General features: G+C 43.9%; 1 protein-coding gene and 1 pseudogene across 3 annotated transcripts in view; one reads left to right on the forward strand and one right to left on the reverse strand.

Moving 5' to 3' along the window:
- The window catches only part of LOC107395816 (metal transporter CNNM4), a 51,178-nt gene extending 34,041 nt beyond the window's left edge, over positions 1–17,137 (forward strand). For 2 of the 3 annotated variants that reach the window (XM_054744094.2, XM_070552213.1), the window contains one exon: positions 3,338–4,043. In XM_054744094.2, coding sequence (XP_054600069.2) covers positions 3,338–3,889 — 552 coding nt within the window. In that variant the 3' untranslated portion in view covers positions 3,890–4,043. Of the gene's footprint in view, positions 1–3,337; positions 4,044–16,708 lie in introns of those variants that run through there. The other variant, XM_070552214.1, reaches the window with a different exon arrangement.
- Positions 11,489–16,196, reverse strand: LOC107395850 (sialidase-3-like; annotated as a pseudogene).
- Positions 17,138–20,534: the final 3,397 nt, after the last annotated feature.

The raw sequence follows: 20,534 nt of genomic DNA on the forward strand, positions 1-20,534 counted from the left end.
ACATTTGCTGCAACCAGCTCATCCCTAAGCTGCACGGTGCACCTGCACCTGCACATATTGTAAACAACTGCAAAGCCTGGGGAAGACGTGATAAGAGCGGTTAAACGCTGTGGTATCCATACATCGGACCAGATAGTTTTGATTCTACCATATTCATCTGCTAAATAGGATGAAACGCGGACATTGTCATCAATCTATAAATGCTCTGCAGGTTCCGGGGCAGACCGTGAAAGCGTACGTGTCCGGAAAAAGGAACTTTTGATCACCTTAGTGAATGGAATAATAATAGCGGAGTAATCCTGCAATGACCAGAGAACATGAAGTGACAACTTTTTTTTTTACTGTGGTGGTGGTGGTCTGTCATAGACAGAACAAGACTTGTAGAACAAGCGTGTGATAATTGACTTACTGCTGGAAACCGCTGGCTTTTTGATTCCCGCCTCCTGTGAGCCTGCAGGCTGCTGTGAAGCTGTGAGCGGGGCAGAGCCGGCAGACCCGCCCGTTGGAAACAGCGTGTGTGGACCGACCGTACCAACTTGAGGAATTGGGGGGGGGGGGTATAATTTCTCAACAATTAAAAACACATTGTTTTGTATTTGCAGACTAAATTTTACGTTGTGGTTTTAGAAGACAATACAGGTTTACTGATAGCATTTATGTGTTTACAATAACTTTTGTGGGGGGGACAACGTTGTCCGAGACGGTACGGCTCCCATCTACCTGAATCCTCTTGCAAAGGCTTACGTCTCGGCCCGGCCACTCCGGTCATCACAGGATTGTCGGCTAGCAGTGCCTACACCACGCTCAGGACAATCCAGACTTTTCTCATGCATCGTTCCACAAATGTGGAATGACCTTCCTAACACTACCAGAACTGCGGCTTCCTTTTCTATTTTCAAGAAACGCCTGAAGACCCTGCTCTTCAGAGAGCATCTTCTTAACTAGCACCTTGTCTGCACCCGTCCCTCCTCTCTACTGTCCACTCCTTGTTCCCTCCTCTCCATGACTGATGTCAATTTGTTGTTGTTACTATTGTTGTTAGCCTCAAGGGCAAAATGCCGATTATCACTTGTAAGTCGCTTTGGACAAAAGCGTCTGCTAAATACATAAACATAAACATAAACTTTGTGTGGGGGGACGCGTCCCCCCCGTCCTCCCTGGGATCTCCACCTATGCTCTCCCGACCCGGAGTTGGCAAGCCACCCTTTTCCGGTCGAGAGCCATGGTCTCAGATTTGGAGGTGCTGATCCTCATCCCAGCCGCTTCACACTCGGCCGTGAACCTACCCAGCAAGAGCTGTAGGTCAGAGCTGGATGAAACTTGGAGGACCACATCATCCGCAAAAAGCAGAGACGAGATTCTCCTGCCACCAAACTCGACACATTCCACACCACGGCTGCGCCTAGAAATTCTGCCAATAAGTGTAATGAACAGAACCGGTGACAAAGGGCAGCCCTGGCGGAGTCCAACCCTCACCGGGAACAGGTCCGACTTACTACCGGCTATGCGGACCAAACTCATGCTCCTCTGGTAAAGGGACTGAATGGCCCTTAACAGAAATGAAAAGACACAACATAAACACACCAACAAAACCATACACAACCAGTAGAAAATGCCTAGTACACCCAAAAGACAAGATATCAGCAGGACATAAGTGTGCTGGGGCGTTGTCAGTTTTTCTCCTGTCAGAATGTCCAAAGACGCATTTGGGCATTTGTTCGCCACTGTCCTGCCTCCATACTTCCTGGTTCCAAAGCCAATCATATGTGAGTCCACAGGGTTGCCAAGTCTGCACCAACGTTTGTGATTCGACACCGGCCTGCAAAAATTGGCAGCGTTTTGGAATAACTGTTAGAGTGGCCCAGGAGTTATGGCATCCCTTTGTTTTACTCTAATATTGGATTAAAAATGCTAGAGGCTAAAGTTGAGCTAATAATGCTAACAGTGAAAGTGAAAAAATTGTCAGCTCTAGAAATATCTCAGGCTCCCAACAAGTCAATATTACAGTGAAATGTATTTCTTTACTTATCAACTTACTGTGTATGACTCATCTTTGTTCAGATGTTTGTTGAGATGTAGCTGGTAGCTCTGAGCAGACTTTTGTTTTGGACTGCAGGATCCCAATTTGACCTCTGGATGTCATTCTTACTTCATGCACATTTAAGCTAAAGCATCTATCTTAGAGACCTATAGAACATTTTAATTTTTTGTTGACCTATACAACAACAAAAAGAGGCCAACAAGATTCTTAAGTGTAACATCACTGCTTTGTGATTCAATGGCTGAAGGTAATTTTTGGTTTTGTCTCACCTTTATGGGAGATTCTGCATGAATTTGCTGCTGTTGAACCTTGGCTACCTTTATAGTCCACAGCCGTCTGTGAAACCAGGTGTTTTATACGACAATAAGACTATCCTAGTCTTTACTTATGTGAACCACTACCACTAATGCCCATTGCATTCAGACACTCCTCAGGTTACTACACTAGATTTGCCACTGTCCGTGTGCCCCAGGGCAGCTGTGGCCACATTTTAGCTCATCACCATCAGGGTGTGAGTGTGTGTGTGTGAGTGGCTGAATGAAAACTGTAGTGCAAAGCGCTTTGGAGTCCTCTGACTCAGAAAGGTGCTATACAAGTGCAGGCCATTTATCATTTAGATCAGGGGTATTCAATTAAAATTTCTGTTTGGCCAAATTGTCCTGAGACTTTTCCCAGTGGGCTGCTCATTTCCGTGTACTCCATCTTTTGTTTTACGACACTGTCTTTTCTTTTTAGTCAGTATGCGTGCAGTTCAGAGAGATGTTGTAGCTTTCCTGTGTCACACTCCTGAGTCTGGTGCATATTCATTATCAAATTTGGCGTGAGTCGTCTTAAAATGCCTCCACACATTGTATTCTCTATCTTCTGAGCAAATCACATGACAGACAAGGAACATGGGTTTTCTCTGCATTTTGTATCTGTACAGTTTTCTGTTTTTGCTGTCAACCTTTTGTCTCCTTTTTTTTGGATGCAACTGTTTTTTTCCAAAAAGCTGCTGTTGTAAACTTTCCATCAGCAGCATAAGGGATGGAGCTGCATGCCTTAAAATGTCACAAGATGTTGTAAACTGTCACGCTTACAGTTAAGTCGTAGCTATCAAACAAAGAATTTACTAAGAGGTATGTGGGCAATGAGCCGGTCCAAAATGACTAAAGGGCCAGTTCTGGCCCTTGGGCCGCCTGTCAGCAAATTTAGATACTTCTCATGACAGGATAGATGTTGGGACTCACTGACAGAAGAACTAAAACCTTCTGGACACTTATAGTCTCTTGTTTACCATTCGTTTGTCCTCTTTAGGTCACGAGAGCTCATTACCAAAACGCTGTCCTGGCGTCTCGGCTGGATAGCACGCCTCAGTCTCCTGAAGGCAGCCATGCTCACCTGGACATATCTGTGTCTTTGCCTCCTGTGACACCACCAGGGACACACACCCCACCTCTGCTGGCCACGCCTCCTGTAAAACACACATCACCCAACACTCAGTCGACCCCCCAGGGCAGCCGTGCCACCTTCTTCATCAGTTCCTCCATCTCCAGCCGCAGGCCGAGTCAACCTCTACCCCAACCCATCGCCCCTCCCAACAGTCACTCCTCTCTCTCCCAAACATCTCCCTCCTCTGTGAGCATGGTGCCCTGCCCCATAAACCCACCGGTGATGACCTCTCTGTCCTCCAAGTCCCAGCCGTCCCCTCCCTCTGACAGTCCAGAGAACGGTCACGAGGAGACCACCACTCTGCTCAGTGAGCAGGAGCAGCAGCAGAACTGCGTGGGCCCCCGTCGGTCCATCCACGCCCAACCCCTTCCACATGTCCACTCTGTCAGTCACGCACACACTGAGAGCACCATCTAATCCCCACTAGAACCACAACCTAGTCACTCAGGCAATATGTCTGATTCTTGTGTCCCAAGCCTTCCTGGGAATGGAACATCTGGGAACATCTCCCAGACTTCAGAGATCCTCCATCATCCTCCCTGCCTGTTCCTCTCCCAGCACTGACTAAAGACCAAACAGCAACAGGAAACACTAGTGAGCATGTAGATGGTCAAGGATGTGTCTTCTTAAGTACATAGTCAACCCACTGGAGTTAGTTTTACCTGCACAGGTGAGAGGAAGAGTGAAGGTGAATGGAATCAAAAGTGTTGCTGCTCAAAATTTGGGAGTATAACATTTAGACAAAAAGAAACAACTAAGCCAAAAAGTTATTTTAACAACATTAATATAAACTTCCATTAGAAGTGATTGCCCAGACCACAGAAAGAGAGCCATCAGTGCAGCAGGTTGCTCCTCTTCTCCTGCCTTCTCCCTGGGATCACATGTACCACTGACCTGGAGCAGAGAGTAAATATTCCTGTAGATCCATTTTAGGTCGTCCCAAGAGAAAACGCAGTCCTGAGAGAATAATGTTTAAAGGGCAGGTTCACCAAAAAATAGATCATTTTTATTTCTTATTTTTGAAAACGATCAGTCGTTCTGAGTTTAACATGCAGACTAAACATGAAAACAGCTACTTTTCCCCCAGAATAGAAAGTATTCATTCTCACTCATCAGACCTAAACATACCATAGAATAATAATGAAACTGATTTATGCATTTTAAACTTCCAGATTTTCCAGGTTTTGAGCAACACAAGATTCCATTTACCTCCCATCACTCCATTTAGCCAAAACCATCTGGTTTATTTATTTATTTATTTTTAGAAATCGTCGCAAGTCAAACGACATCTTGTGGCACAGCTTGTTGTTCACTTACATGTTTTCAGTTTGTCACTATTTTGATGTTTCTTTTTCACCCAAAGATTTTAAACTTTCCAAAGTTAACCAGGATGCTTTTATTTACAGGGTTTTGGGTTCATCGCTTGTTGCCTGTTGGACTAGATTAGATTCTGTAAAACTGAGGTTTCTGAGTCGAGAACAAATATCAGTTTAACTACCAGCAAAGGGACCAGATTCACTGTAAGAGAAGGACTCAGCTAGCCTGGCAAGCCAGACTAAATAAATGTAGTCTGGCCATGCTCCATTGACGGCTCTCGGTTGTGGGGCGGGTTCTACCGTTGTCTTTCAAATGATCTCCGCATGCTACTGGACAATGAATGTGACGTACTCTTGTTTCACTCTGTTGCATCATCCCACCCACCAGGCATATAGAGGGCCCTGATTGGCCCACAAAACGGATAAAGCTCTGTGATTTGTTCACTAAGCAGATAGAGCACTATGATTGGCCCACCATTATGGACCAATCACAACTCTTTATGTGTTTGAAACCCCTCTAGAGAGCTGTGATTGGCTAGCCAGAGTCCTGGTAGGAGCTGCGGAGGTTCCAATGGAGCATGCCTAGACCAAACTTTGCAAAGCAAGAATTTGGTCTAGTTCACTAGGCTAGGACTCAGCAGCATGATGCACCACTACTGTTCACCTATGTGAGGTCATTCAGCTGCAGACACTTCAGGGAACCACTGGCTTTTTAATCACGTCTCTTGTTATGTCAGAAAATTCAACCAGGGGTCCTGTTTTTAATCAGATCAGTCAAACAAGTTCAAACAATAACAAGGTAGGAGGCTCTTTTCTTTAATTCTTTAAACTGTCATTCCTACCCTCCTGCATGTCAGCAGACTTGTTTCTACAGGTCAGTCCATCTACTGGTCCCTGTACCTTTACTTTGTGAGGTATGTTTACAGTATGGGGCTGAGCATGCATTCTTGTCGGATGCCAGTGTTGTGAATAATTGCAGATAATGTTGATAAAACTTCTAAAACTCAGCTGCCAAGGCATTTTTGCCCCAACAGTAGCAGATCAAAGTATGCAGTGTAATTGTATTGAAAAGCAGACCCAGACTGGTTTTCCTTCAGTCATACTGGTGCACTCTTCATCTAGGCCAAAACCAGACATTCAAAAGAAATCCTGTACTAAATGGGAGCATGACGGTAAAAGCTCAAGATAGCTGTCTGCAGTGTTATTTTGCCACCTTGTTAACATTTTACTTTAAAATGAAAGCAAATCTTTGAGTTTTACATTTTAAAACTAAGGAAAATCTATTTTTAAAATTGATCAAGCACAAAATTGATGGCATATTTAAATCCAGCTGTACATATAAATGTTTTCAGATTTCAGTTTATTACTTGAGATTTTTTTTTAAATCCATTTCCAGAGTTTGCTTGAGTCTCCTTCCTAGCAGTGGTTCCCTGAAAGCTGCAGCCCGCAATACAAGAATAAGCTATAAAAGCGTATCTGTATCAGAGGAGTTACCATGTAAAACTGTTTCAGCAGGAATCTGACAGTTCTGGCTTACCTCCTGAAGGCAATATGTTTTATTTTATTTTTAAGAGAGACATGTAAATATTTAGTCTGTGTAAAGTAATAATTTATGCATGTTAGTTTTATTTTTTATTTAAAGTTATTTTTTTCTATTTTGAGCTGACGAACAAGCCGTTTGTTGTACGTCTTCCAAACACCGAGCATTTCTTCTGAGTTTCCCTCACTGTGAAACGTTTACGGCAGCTTCAGTTCCTTCTTAAAGTCATGCAGCATCCAGAGAGCTGCAGAGGACCAGACCGGGTCCCCGGCCTGTTCTGGTGCAGCGGTGTGTTAAATTACACCGGGTCATTTAAAAAAAAAATTATTTCCACTGAGTTAGCTTTGGTTGAAGCTTGTTTAATTATCAACACAAAGACTAAGTACAAGAGAGGTGTTTACAGCTGAATGTTGTGTTTGCTGCATTTGGATCCGAAACATTCAGGGTTAACCAGGAAGTTGATTAAATGTTCCTTTTTCATGATTCTACTATTTGACGCAGTTTGCTGTTAGGAACACAGCTGTGATGCTCTGTTCTGCTGAAGCGCACAAACAAAACAGCTGTTTAAAACAAGTTGGCAGCTGGATGTCTTTAGTCTATGACGGTTGTTTATAAGCTGCTGTTTGTTTCGTATTTTCATTATTATTCATCCGCTCGGCAGAGTTATTTATTTATAATGAATAAATAACTCTGCTCTCTTTCTAAATCTGAACTTTTCATGTATGTTCATTATAAAACGTTGGTTTGAAAGTTATTTGGGATTTTATTCTCATGTTTGCACTGAGGAGGTACAAGATCAAATCTGTTCTGTCTGCTGTGTAATGTATCAGCACTACGGCAACAAATTTGGGTCAAGACCGACTGGAACATTGGTTGGACCGGTTTTGTCGGATGATGGCAAACAGACTTGGTCCAGTGGGATTGTTTTGTTGTGCCCAGGCCCGTCTTGAGACAAAGCCAGGTTCAAGCCAAACGGAGGGAACACAAGCTACTAACATTGAATCTGGTTAACAGTACTGAGAATCGTAATCTTTTTGGAATTATTTGAAAATGCAGGGAAAAATTCCCCTGAACGTTTGGCCTGATAATACAAACATGGGGTGGGGGGGCAAAGCCACGAGTCAGATCTCACTTTGCTGCAGGTGTTGGAGACTAAATAGTAAAAAACGCACCCGTTTTCAGTTGAAATGATGCTGAACTGGTTACTTAAATATTTCTGCTTGTGTCCAAACAAATAAATTGCAACACTAGTGACATTAGTGAAAATGTCCGGCAGGTTTTCATGGTGCAGTTTATTCAAAGTGTGTAAATCTGTCATCATCTGTTTACCGTTCATCCGTACTGTTGCCAGATTCTCTGTTTTCATCTCCAACATGGGTTCATGTTGCATTTAAATGATTCCAGACACATGCTTTGACTCTGGGGCTTTTTAAAGGAAATTATTTTGAACAAGTTCACTATTCCCCATGAAGAACATTTTTTGAGCCCTCGCTAATGTTTCGAGACATTTCAGGTTATGTCATAATTGTTTTTTCTACATGTATGAAACTGTTTAACTGTAAAGATGAAGTTATTTTTGTTGAAAATGCTCAGAGATATTTATTTGAAAAGGTACCACTGTATAAGCTAGCACTGATGTGAAAAAACACTTGAGACGTGCAGGTTTCATAAAAAAAAATATCAAAGTGATTAGTCCAAAGGAATTAGACGTTTTGTGGGATTGAATCCAAAGTTCTGGAATACAAATCCTGCTTCAGCACACAAACGGTTCTAGATTCACTGTGGTTATTCTGACAGAATTTATTTTTTTATTATGCTGGGTTAAAACAAATCCCAGCATTTAAACATGTGCTGGAGTACAGGTGACGCATACTCAAAGACAGATTATATGATATTATGTGTACTTTAAAAATCTTAACTGAGGAGTGTAACTGTACAGGAAACTACTTATAACTGTTAATGCCACTCAAGTTTTGCTAACTGTATTATTAAAACAACGGTTTTATTTTCCCCTTATATTAAGATGATTGTGTAATGAGAAGTGATGCTACGGCAGTTTGAGTCAAATCTGGAGATGAATGATCTGGTAGCTCTAAACGTATCGTAAATCGCTCCGCTACTGTGCTTTAGCTCTAGATCTGTAAAACAGTCTAATTTCATTCATTTTCCAGTTTGCGGATGTCGATTAGCCGTGGTGAAGTTAGTCAGCTGTAGAGGTAAAGGTTTGATTTCAGGGAGGGGGTTTGCTGGCTTCTCTAAACATTCACTTTGGCAGCAGGTGGTAAACACTTTCCTGGCGCATGAGTTAAACTCGTCAGATTTTACTGGTCTGATGTTCATCAGGACGTGCTCAGTCAGAGCTGCAGTCTTCCTCTGTTGTTATGAAATTGAAATGGGAACCGGTCAGCCTTCTGTGTGAAAATTTATTTAGTAAAATAATTAAATTCCCCTCGCGGTGATTTAAAAATATGTATCATCCATTATCAGGTCATTTTGTGGTTAAACGATTTGACCCAACAGACCAAACCTGCATGAAGATGTTCCAGCAGATAAACTCAATCCTCTGACATAGTCGTATACATGCTGCAGATCAAACGAGTCAAAACAAGTCTCTTGTGCAATAAGGCAGGAACCACGTTTCTGTAATTCCAAGAATTCAGACATTCTGGTTGAAAGCAATCCAAACCAGAGATGAGGTTTTACAACTTTTTCCAGAATAGAAATGCAGTTCAGGCCCAGATTGCAGTTTCAGAGTAAGTATTGTGTACTATTACACTCCTCTTTTTCCTCGTTACGTCAAACGTGTGCTGAAACTATTTCTGTTTTCATTGCCACAAGCTAAAGCTGTAGTCCGATAGGAATAACTGGCATGAGGGGGACAACGAGTGCTTTTTGTTCCTCCAGGAACTTCCCGAATGTTAAATCTGGCAACGGGAAAGAACAGACTTCAGCAATCTCCTGACTTGAAGCTGAAAACCTGGGTGTGAAATATTAGCCTTATGTTTTTTTTATATATATTCAGACCTGCCTGTTGGTTTATAGGTTTCATGTAGCAACTGGAAGCACTGGTTTATAGAGGAATCACTGGTTGTGTGAATGTGGAGATGTTCCTAGTGAAGATGCATTTACATTTGTACACATTTTATTTATTTATTTATTTGTGAGTAAGAATATGTGAAACGGGCTTCCAGCTGTGACCTGCAGCACTTAATGGGTTCATTTGTCCACAGAATCCATGTTCAGGTTCCTGATTTGTGTTTGTGCTACACGACTGTAAATACTCTGTATATTTATGCTAATGGACATCTAGAAATGACAGATCTATTTATAACGAGATGAACTTTTAGTTTACTTGTCTGAAGGCATTGCAATAAAATAGCACAAAACTGACCTCAGTTAAAGATTACGATTTTTAAAAGGGACAAAGTCACTTAGATGTCCTCTCCTATATTTCCCCCTCTCGTGCTGCCTGATCCCGTTTACTCCTAGCCCTAATCTCAACTCCTCTCCCACTGTGTGAAGTATTGAAATTCCTCTGGCTTTGGCTTAGAGACGTTTATTGTTCCGATCCGAGCTTATCAGCAACTTCTGCCTGTTGGTTTTAGTCCTGCAACGGAGTGATGATTAGACTTCTATGAAGGTTAAATATTTTCTAGTGAAACACGAGTTTTCCACACTGAGTCAACCTCTGATGGGTTATTGGAAGTGTTTGAAGATGAACTCAAGAGGAGCAAAGCAGAAGAAACAGGGGAAGGTAGTTAAATTATTATCTGTATATAAAATGTAAATAGGTTGCAGTTTCTTTGCACAAGGAGAAAGCAGACAGGGTTTGTGTTTCTTAAGTCAAGGACCTAAAATAAGATGAAAGAAATCCTCTGACTTCAGGCCTTGAATCTATTTTTCTTTAGAGTATTTAACAATAATTCAGACATAGATGAACATGTTTGGCTTTTTTTTTTCCTGGAAGCCGTTTAGATGGAAGAATTTTGACTCCAAGCATGGATGATGTAAGTGAAAGTCTGTAAATACTGTTTTATATTTCCTGTAAGGCATTTGAGGAGATCTATGAGGTTAATAAACCTGAGGTATATTTCTCTACAGAAAACGTGTCTGCTTGATTTTTGTCCATCTGGAAAACCTGAGTTGTTGCACATTACAGATGTGGGAAATATTTACCGAACAGAAAACAGCTAAACGGTAACCACAATGCAGCAAGAGCATTGGCCACAGAGGAAGAGACACAGACATATTTTTAAGCTCTTGTTTGAGTGTATTTAAGCTAAAATGTGACAAACTTCATTACAATTAAAAATTACTAAAAACAGACAAGTACAATTATGCAGGGAATTAAAAAATAAATTAAATAGAAATATTTTAACAGGAACTAAAAGTACAGTAAAAAACAGAGAAGGTGCACAAGAAGAAAACAGGATCCCCTCCCGCTCTAGATCAGAAAGCTAAAATTGGGATTTTAAATGAATTATGTTAACATCACCAGTGCAGAGACATGTTATAAACATTTGAAATGTTGTACAAGAAGAAAGTAAAATCATGTACATCCCCACAACTTTGTGCTGAGGTTGTGACGTTAAAAAGGTTAAATTTGTAAAAAATAAATTACCAATTTTAAAATCCAAATAGCACACCCAATAGTATAATCTAAACTCTTTATAAGAGTTACAACTAGATATTTCTGTATAGCAGGGCTGTTCAATTCCATTCCTGGAGGCCCAGTATCCTGCATGTTTTAATGGTTTCTCTGCTCCAACACACTTGATTCAGTGGTTGAATCACCTGTGCAGCAGCTCATCAGGCTCTGCAGAAGCCTGTTAATTATTTAAATCAGGTGTGTTGAGTTAAAACTAAAATGGGCTGAACACCGGCCCTCCAGGCCCAGAACTGAATACCCTGCTGTCACTTTAGATATTGGTGTGTGGGTAGGAGATCGTTCTTCAACACAGGCATGAGAAGCACTGTTCTTCATAAGTTTGACTTGTTTAAAAAATAATAATGACCAGATTTTTACTTGATCAGAAGACCTATGCCCTCTGGGGCAATGTTCAGAGCTTCAGTCTTGTCAGATTGTTTTATATAAAAGAGAGTTTTTTTTTTAACACTTGATAAATTCTGGTTGGAACTCGACTCATTCAGACAGAAGAACTCAAAATCTTTGAAAGAGCAGCACAGCAGCATGCCATCTGAGTAAAAGTGGTACAGAAATGAGTTTAGTTACCTGTCCTGGAGGATTTATTCATAGTAAAAACTAATAGTGTGCCCAAACCAGAGCCTTACCCCACAAATCAGAGCAAAGTCACAGTCAATTTTCTACATCAATTAAGAAATGTTTATCTTAAAGCATTGGATATTTACTTTCTAATGCCTTTACTGACTTGGTTGTAGCAAAAGACATTGCAGGCTATCTGCTCTATGTCCGACTTTTCTCCTCACTCCATTACACACACAAACCAGCCATTGTCAATATAAGCCAGGTCTGAGTACCCACTGGGCCCAGGGTTAAGGATCCAGGGGTTGCTCCATGCATTTGTATCCTTTGGAGATTTGTTCAGATACACGACTTGCTGGTTGGATGGGAGTAAAGCAGCCACTCACCCTGAGCTGGACCAGCCCCCTCAGGTTGAGCAGGAAAGGAGACAACACTCCCCTTACATCCATATCCAGTTTCAACAAGTTTACCAGCAGATGGAAGGATGATGAAATCCTCCCTGTCACTGTCACTGTCACTGACTGCTTCCACTCAATAACCCCCTTCATTGCGAGTGTTGCAGTAGATGTACTCACCAGAAATCTCTGCCATTTCACACTCGACTGATTTTTCTTCAAGCATACTGCCAAATTGCCAAGTAATGCCCTTATCATTGCTATAAAGGCAGAGCGCACGTGAGACAACACAGAAACAGGTTATACAAAAGCACGAGGGGGAGCAGGAACCATAAGCATAGGCTGGCACAATCAACCACGCTCTGTCTGAAGGCCATGCCCTGGCCCAACAGCATAAACAGCCCATGTTTTCATTTCAGGCAGTTTGTCAGATCTGTGACTTCGCTCCAGGTTTCGCCTCCATCCTTGGTGGTGATGTAGCAGAGTCTGACCTTGTTAATGCCCCAAAACCTCTGCCACTATTCAGAAACCGTGCCTTCGATGCAGACAAAAAAGAAGAAAAGTGTTTTTGTTGACTTTTCAGAAACCGGACAAGGATTCATCGGACGATACCCATCAAGGCGTACCTTCTCCACCACATTTCTGGACTCAGACCACTGAAATATAAACGTATCAGAGTGAACATCAGACATATATTTATTCTATTCTTCACAAATAATTTGAAATAAAACATTAACTTCACATAATTACCTTCACATTTTAGATTCTCCTCCTTGAACCGTCACCTTATTGTGCCCCTGGTCTCCCATGACAAAATGGTCTTAGGTGAAGGGTGAGACAAAGAACGTTCAGAGGATATTTCATGGATATAAAATCAATGAGCCCGGAGGGTTACTGGGGTCCCACCCTGGAGCTAGGCCTGGGGTTGGGGCCCGTGAGCGAGCGCCTGGTGGCTGGGCTTTCACCCATGGGGCCTGGCTGGGCCCAGCCCGAACCGGATACATGGGCTCATCCAACTGTGGACCCACCACATGAAGGGTCCGGTGCAGTGTGGATCGGGTGGCAGACCGAGGCAGGAGCCTTGGCGGTCCGATCGCCAGACAAGGAAACTGGTTTTTGGGACATGGGACGTCACCTTGCTGGCAGGGAAGGAGCAGGAGCTTGTGGGAGAGGTTGAGCGGTACCGGCTAGATATAGTCGGACTCACCTCGACACATAGCATTGGCTCTGGAACCCAAGTCCTTGAGAGGGGTTGGACACTCTCCTTTGCTCCGGGTGAGAGGCGGAGGGCTGGGGTTGGCTTTTTGTTAGCCCCAAGACTCTCTGCCTGTGTGTTGGTGTTTACCCCGGGGGACGAGAGGGTACCTTCCCTGCACCTTCGGGTCGGGGAACGGGTCCTGACTGTTGTTTGTGCTTATGGGCCAAATATCAGTTCAGAGTACCCACCCTTTTGGAGTCCCTGGGGTGAGTGCTAGATAGTGCTCCATCAGGGGACTCCATTGTCCTGCTGAGGGACTTCAATGCTCACGTGGGCAATGACAGCATGACCTGGAGGGGTGTGATTGGGAGGAACGGCCCACCTGATCTGAACTCGAGTGGTGTTTTGTTATTGGACTTCTGTGCAAGCCGCAGTTTGGCCATAACGAACACCATGTTCGAACATAAGGATGCCCATCGGTACACTTGGTACCAGGGCAGCCTAGGTCGCAGGTCGATGATAGACTTTGTAGACATATCATCTGACCTGCGGCCGTATGTTTTGGACACCCAAGTGAAGAGAGGAGCGGAGCTGTCAACTGATCACCACCTGGTGGTGAGTTGGATCAGATGGCAGGGGAAGATGCCGCATAGACCTGGCAGACCCAAACGCATAGTGAGGGTCTGCTGGGAACGCCTGGCAGAAGAACCTGTCAGGACGGTCTTCAACTCCCACCTCCGGCAGAGCTTTGACCGCGTCCCGAGAGCAGTGGGGGACATCGACTCCGAGTGGGCCTTGTTCCACTCTGCGATTGTTGAGGCAGATGTTGCTAGCTGTGGTCGTAAGGTGGCCGGTGCCAGTCGTGGTGGCAACCCCCGTACCCGCTGGTGGACACCAGACGTTCGGGAAGCCGTCAGGCTGAAGAAGCAAGCCTACAGGGCATGGCTGGTCTGTGGGTCTCCGGAGGCAGCAGACAGGTACTGGATAGCCAAGCGGGCTGCAGCAGTGGCAGTTGCTGAGGCAAAATCTCGGGCGTGGGAGGAGTTTGGTCAGGGCATGGAGAAAGACTATCGATCGGCTCCAAAGAGGTTCTGGCAAACTGTCCGGCGCCTCAGGAGAGGGAGGCAGCAACACGCTCAACCTGTTTACAGTGGGAATGGGGAGCTGCTGACGTCAACTGGGGCTATAGTCGAACGGTGGAAGGAATACTTTGAAGAGCTCCTCAATCCCACCTACGCGCATTCCGAGGAGGAACCAGAGCCGGGAGACCTGGGGATGGACTGTCCAATCTCAGGGGCAGAAGTTGCTGAGGTAGTCAAACAACTACACAGCGGCGGAGCCCTGGGGGCGGATGAGATTCATCCTGGGTGTCTCAAGGCTATGGATGTTGTAGGGCTGTCATGGTTAACACATCTCTGCAACATTGCGTGGTCATCGGGGGCAGTTTCTGTGGAGTGGCAGACTGGGGTGGTGGTCCCCATCTTTAAGAAGGGTGACCTGAGGGTGTGTTCTAACTACAGGGGGATCACACTCCTCTGCCTCCCTGGAAAGGTCTACTCCATTGTACTGGAGAGGAGGGTCCGATCGATAGTTGAATCTCAGATAGAGGAGGAGCAATGTGGTTTTCGTCCTGGCCGTGGAACTGTGGACCAGCTCTATACCCTTGCAAGGGTGACGGAGGGGGCATGGGAGTTTGCCCAACCAATCCACCTGTGTTATGTGGATTTGGAGAAGGCTTATGACCGTGTCCCCAGGGGCACCCTGTGGGGGACGCTCCAGGAGTATGGGGTGGGTGGCTTTCTGTTAAGGGCCATTCAGTCCCTTTACCAGAGGAGCGTGAGTTTGGTCCGCATAGCCGGTAGTAAGTCGGACCTGTTCCCGGTGAGGGTTGGACTCCGCCAGGGCTGCCCTTTGTTACCGGTTCTGTTCATTACCTTAATGGACAGAATTTCTAGGTGCAGCCGTGGTGTGGAGTGTGTCGAGTTTGGTAGCAGGAGAATCTCGTCTCTGCTTTTTGCAGATGATGTGATCCTCCTAGCTTCATCCAGCTCTGATCTTCAGTTCTTGCTGGGTAGGGTCGTGGCCGAGTGTGAAGCGGCTGGGATGAGGATCAGCACCTCCAAATCTGAGACAATGTTCTCGACTGGAAAAGGGTGGCTTGCCAACTCCGGGTCGGGAGAGAGGTCCTACCTCAAGTGGAGGAGTTTAAGTATCTCGGGGTCTTGTTCACGAGTGAGGGTAGGAGGGATCGGGAGATCGACAGGCGGATTGGTTCAGCGTCTGCAGTGATGCGGACGCTGAGCCGATCTGTCATGGTGAAGAGGGAGCTGAGCCAGAAAGCCAGGCTCTCGATTTACCGGTCGATCTACGTCCCAATCCTCACCTATGGCCAAGAGCTTTGGGTAATGACCGAAAGAACAAGATCGCGGATACAAGCGGCCGAAATGAGTTTCCTTCGTAGGGTGGCCGGGCTAAGCCTTAGACATAGGGTGAGGAGCTTGGACATTCGGGAGGGACTCGGAGTAGCCTGCTGCTCCTCCGGGTCGAAAGGAGTCAGTTGAGGTGGTTTGGGCATCTGGCCAGGAAGCCTCCTGGACGCCTCCCTGGGGAGGTGTTTCGGGCATGTCCTGCTGGCAGGAGGCCCCCGGGTCGACCCAGGACATGTTGGAGAGGTTACATCTCCAGTCTGGTCCGGGAACGCCTTGGGGTCCTGCCGGAGGAGCTGGTGGAGGTGGCCGGGGAGAGGACGGTCTGGAGCTCCCTAGTTGGGATGCTGCCCCCGCGACCCGGACCCGGATCAGCGGAGGAAGACGACGACGACATTTAAAATTTTTGGGGTTTCATCTTTGATTAACTCTCCTGTCTTCATAACAAGCGCCTCTGAGCTGGAATCGTTTGGAGTCCTCCGCTTCTCCCTAAAGGCCATCAGAACGTTTCTGTCTGGGTCGTAGAAAGGGCAGGAATCCTGTACATTCATTCTTGTCCTTGTTGGAGAGAAAGACTTCATAATGGTCTTCATAATGACTTGAACCTTTGCTGGCCATGGTTTCTATTCGGAGAGTAAAAATGATCATTTAGTATATAGAACAATAATTAATTGTCACACCCTCTTGAGGATGATCAGGCAGGATTCTGTAGCTGCAGTTTGTGAGGGAGGAGACTTTATTACCAGGCAGAGGGACTGCAATGATTGTCCTAATTATGGGTAAATAAGGGTGAGGTGCTGAACAGAGCTCTATCAGTGATAATCTGTAGACTAGTGCATTCATGGGTCACCTGGAGATAAATGCAAAGCTTTACAACATGTTCAACTATGTCCCTAAAAGATAAAACCTACCAACCCAGAGATGTGGCATAAACACAATAGTGTTGCATTAGTGCTGGTTAAAATGACAATTGGTCAAACTGTGAAGACAACTGCTTTCAGAGGAGGGCTCTTTTGTTTTAGCATCAAATATTATGAATGTTTTAAACTCATCACCCACTATGACAGTGGAAAGGTTATGTAAATGTCATATGGTCACTCATTAATTGAGTTAAAATTAAATGAGTTTTCTCCGCAGGGTGGCTGGCTCTCCCTTAGAGATAGGGTGAGAAGATCGGTCATCTGGGAGGGGCTCGGAGTAGACCCGCTGCTCCTCCACATCGAGAAGAGCCAGTTGAGGTGGTTCAGGCGTCTAGTTAGGATGCCTCCTGGATGCCTCCCTGGTGAGGTTTTCCGGGCTCGTCCAACTGGGAGAAGGCCTAAAGGAAGACCTAGGACATGCTGGAGAGACTATGTCTCACTGCTGGTCAGGGAACACCTTAGGATTCTCCTGGAGGAGCTGGTCCAAGTGGCTGGGGAGATGGAAGTCTGGACCTCTACTTAGGCTAATGCCCCCGCGACCCGACCCCAGATAAGTGGCCAAAAAGGGATGTAATATAGTCACTGTTTATGCGTAACCCATTGTCTTAAAACCTCCATGTTTTGTGTTTTACAGCAAACCACGACTACAAAGAGGTTTAAAGGCAAAGTGAAGTTGAAAACAAATGTGTGTAGATGAAGTGGGTTGGACAGGAAACAAACTGGAAACAAATTTATGTGGAACATCATGTTTTGATTAGTTTCATTTGTCAGTTCAGCTTTGAAACTCTAAAAGTCTTAGTGGAAAGCATATGGATGGGTGGATGGATGGATGGATGGATGGATGGATGGATGGATGGATGGGTGGGTGGATGGATGGATGGATGGTATTACAGGTTTCCATTTGAACATCTTATGGTGGTATAGATTTTCATCCATCCAGGAAATGCTGACAATCCTAAGAATAAAAAGTCTAAAAAGGTAAGTGGACTTTTTTTCCTGTTGCTTGAAGACATTTAATCTTTTGTCCAAATGGCTTGTTTAGTTCTGATCATGGGTTGCAAATTCATGAGTTATAAGTCATGGGGGAACAATAACAATATTTAGGGTGATTGAAGTCATATGAGTTATTGACCCTCTCTTTAAGTTGGCTTCATCATTTTCACTGTATGGAAACGCAAAATCTGTCATGTTTAAACCAGGATCAGGTTGAAAACACTTTGCCACAGGAAGTTATATCATTGATCACCAGTGTTAAATCAGCTTTCCCAGCAACAATAGCATTGACATTAAAAAATGCTACAATAATTATTTGCTTGCATCAGTGCTTCCTTAAAGAACTGGTGAATCACGGTCTTCAGATGATCTCTGGAATATAAATGAAATTTTCACTATAATTTCTACAAAAACTAAAAATAACAGCCACAAATGGATATAAGTAGCATAAAATGATTAGAGGTTATTTGTTTTATTAGGCCCCCCTTTTTAAAAACTTTTTTAGCCTAGCAAGTCATCCTAAATATGTGAATATATAGTCTGGCTACGACCCATAGATAGATAGATAGATAGTCACAGGGCAGAATCTTCGGCTGTCTTTAAAACTGTCTCCACGTGCTTTTGGACAACAAACAACCTGGCATACTCACCGCTATGGATGTCAGTCAACGGGGCAGTCTCCCACCCACTGTTGATGGAGACACAAATACATCCTTTTCTAAATAAAAAACATAAATACCTCTATCTGCTCTTGACTCAAAGATAAGTCCAAGTCTAAAAAGTCTGAAGTTGATGCCAAAGCTGTTTCAAACAAGCCAATGCCATCTTAGTTGTTCTGCTCCGTCAGATCATTCTTCCCACAAAACCAATTGCTGAGGCTCCTATGGAGCAGGGCTAGACCGACACGAAGAGCAAAATCATTTTGCTTTGGCTACTTTCTGTCTAGATTTCTAGGCAATATCTACATATTTCAGTCAGCAGCAACTAAGGTTGATAATCTGTGTTGTAATTTTGTGGGTCAGAAGCTAAAAAGTTAGGATCCTCTGTCCTGAGTCGTACATAAAAACCACAAACAGGTCATAAATGATCAAGTAAATTTATGATAGATGAAGATTTACTTATTTTCTAATGATCCAATTCAATTACTTGGAAATTGGAATTTTTGAGTTCCAATTAAAAACAAGTCAGGATCCATCTGAGAAAGTTGTAGATAACTTCAGTTTGAGTCTCAGCAAAAGTCTTTATGTCCCTTTGAGTTGGAAATATCACGTGGTGGCAACAGTTGTTTAAAAGCCTTTAAACACTGGAATAAGATGAATGCAATAGCAATTACTATGTAAAATTGAAGTAAATAAAACAACAGCTCGCCCACTTAGAAACAACCAAATGACTCCACAGCTGAACCCTGATATGTGTTTACCCCGGTTAGAGTGGTCCTAATTAATACTCCTGTTTTATTGCTATAAACTGTTTTACAGCTCGGCATTATCTGATTGGTATTACCTAACTTTAGTTAATCATTTCCATTGTGATCCACGTATTTGACACCTTGATTTTAAAAAATGTATTATTATCATTAAGCAGCATGTTAGGAGACACAGAAGAACAATTGTGTCACTCAGGCCAGCCTGAATAAGTAATGACCTTAAGTTCACTAATGTTTTAGTATTACTTTACCTGTGGATGACCCTTTGGATGACCTCTGTTTGGAGAAATCTGACTAAACTGATCACCCATTCTTCTCTCCTTTTTCCAAGGTCAGGTTGTGAAGGGTTTTTGCACCAACAGTAACAATGTCAACATTGCAACTTAGTAAAGTGTCTGATGGATGGGTTTGTGCAGGAACTCACTCAAGTCTTATAGTAACCATTCAACTTCCTCCCAGTTGGACATGTTTTCCTGTACGTTCATTATCTCATATTCAGGCCAGAAAGCACCATCCAACTGTTTCATCCTTCATCACATCTTCATTGTTTCTTTCTTTGTTTGTTCCTCATCTGATGAAGGACTCTCCAACGGTATATTCAGCTGTTTGCTTAAAGGCCTGGAGTGACATCAAGATCTTGCAAATTATTGTAGGAATTTTTGGTGAGCACTTTAAAATAATCAAGTTTCTACAAAATTACAGAAGAGTTAAAGTTATTTTATGTAAAAATTATAAGGGAGAGAAAAACATTGATCTGGAAAATTCCTTTAAAGCTCACTGGGATGGAGAGGATCAGTGAGGAATCCACAGCTGTCCTCAGTGTCGTGAGACCTTCAAACAAAGGCCCGTTTTAAAGAAAAAACCCATGTTGAAAGCTTTAGTGGTTCAGACAAAGAAGTGATGAAGATGTTCTGTCATACTGATCAGATGTGTATCTGCTTCACACAAGGAAAAGAAAAAGTACATATTCTAAAAATGACTAACCCTTCCACTGTCTTATTGGGTGACCCCACCAGGAAAGATGACAATTGAGCAGGATTGATGGTTTATCCCTTGAGGTCCACATGGCAAGGATGAGGTGGTGCTCACTCCTCACCCTTGCCATGTGGACCTCAAGGAACTGCCTGAATTGTAACAAGGCACAGATCTGGCCAAGAATACAAAAACATCTCTGCTATGTATAAGGTTCTTAAGACCACAGTGTCCTCCATAATCCTTAAATGGAAGAAGTTTGGGATGACCAGAACCCTTCTCAGAACAGACTGTCTGGCCGGACTGAGCTATCGGGAACCCAAAGATCACTGTAGCTGAGCTCCAGAGATGCAGTCAGGAGATGGGAGAAAAGTTGTAGAAATTCAACCATCACTGCAGCCCTCCACCAGTCAGGGTTTTATGGCAGAGTGGCCTGTTGGAAGCCTCTCAGTGCAAGACACATGAAAGCCCGCATGGAGTTTGCTAAAAGACACCTGAGATGGTGAGAAATAAGATTATCTGGTCTAATGAGACAAAGATAGAACGTTTTGGCCTTAATTCTAAGTGTTGTGTGTGGGGAAGCCCAAGCACTGCTCATCACTTGTCCAATAGTCTCCACAGCGAAGCATGGCGGTGGCAGCATCATGGGGGG

Source organism: Nothobranchius furzeri, chromosome 6 (assembly GCF_043380555.1).
Source record: "Nothobranchius furzeri strain GRZ-AD chromosome 6, NfurGRZ-RIMD1, whole genome shotgun sequence".
NCBI lineage: Eukaryota > Metazoa > Chordata > Actinopteri > Cyprinodontiformes > Nothobranchiidae > Nothobranchius > Nothobranchius furzeri.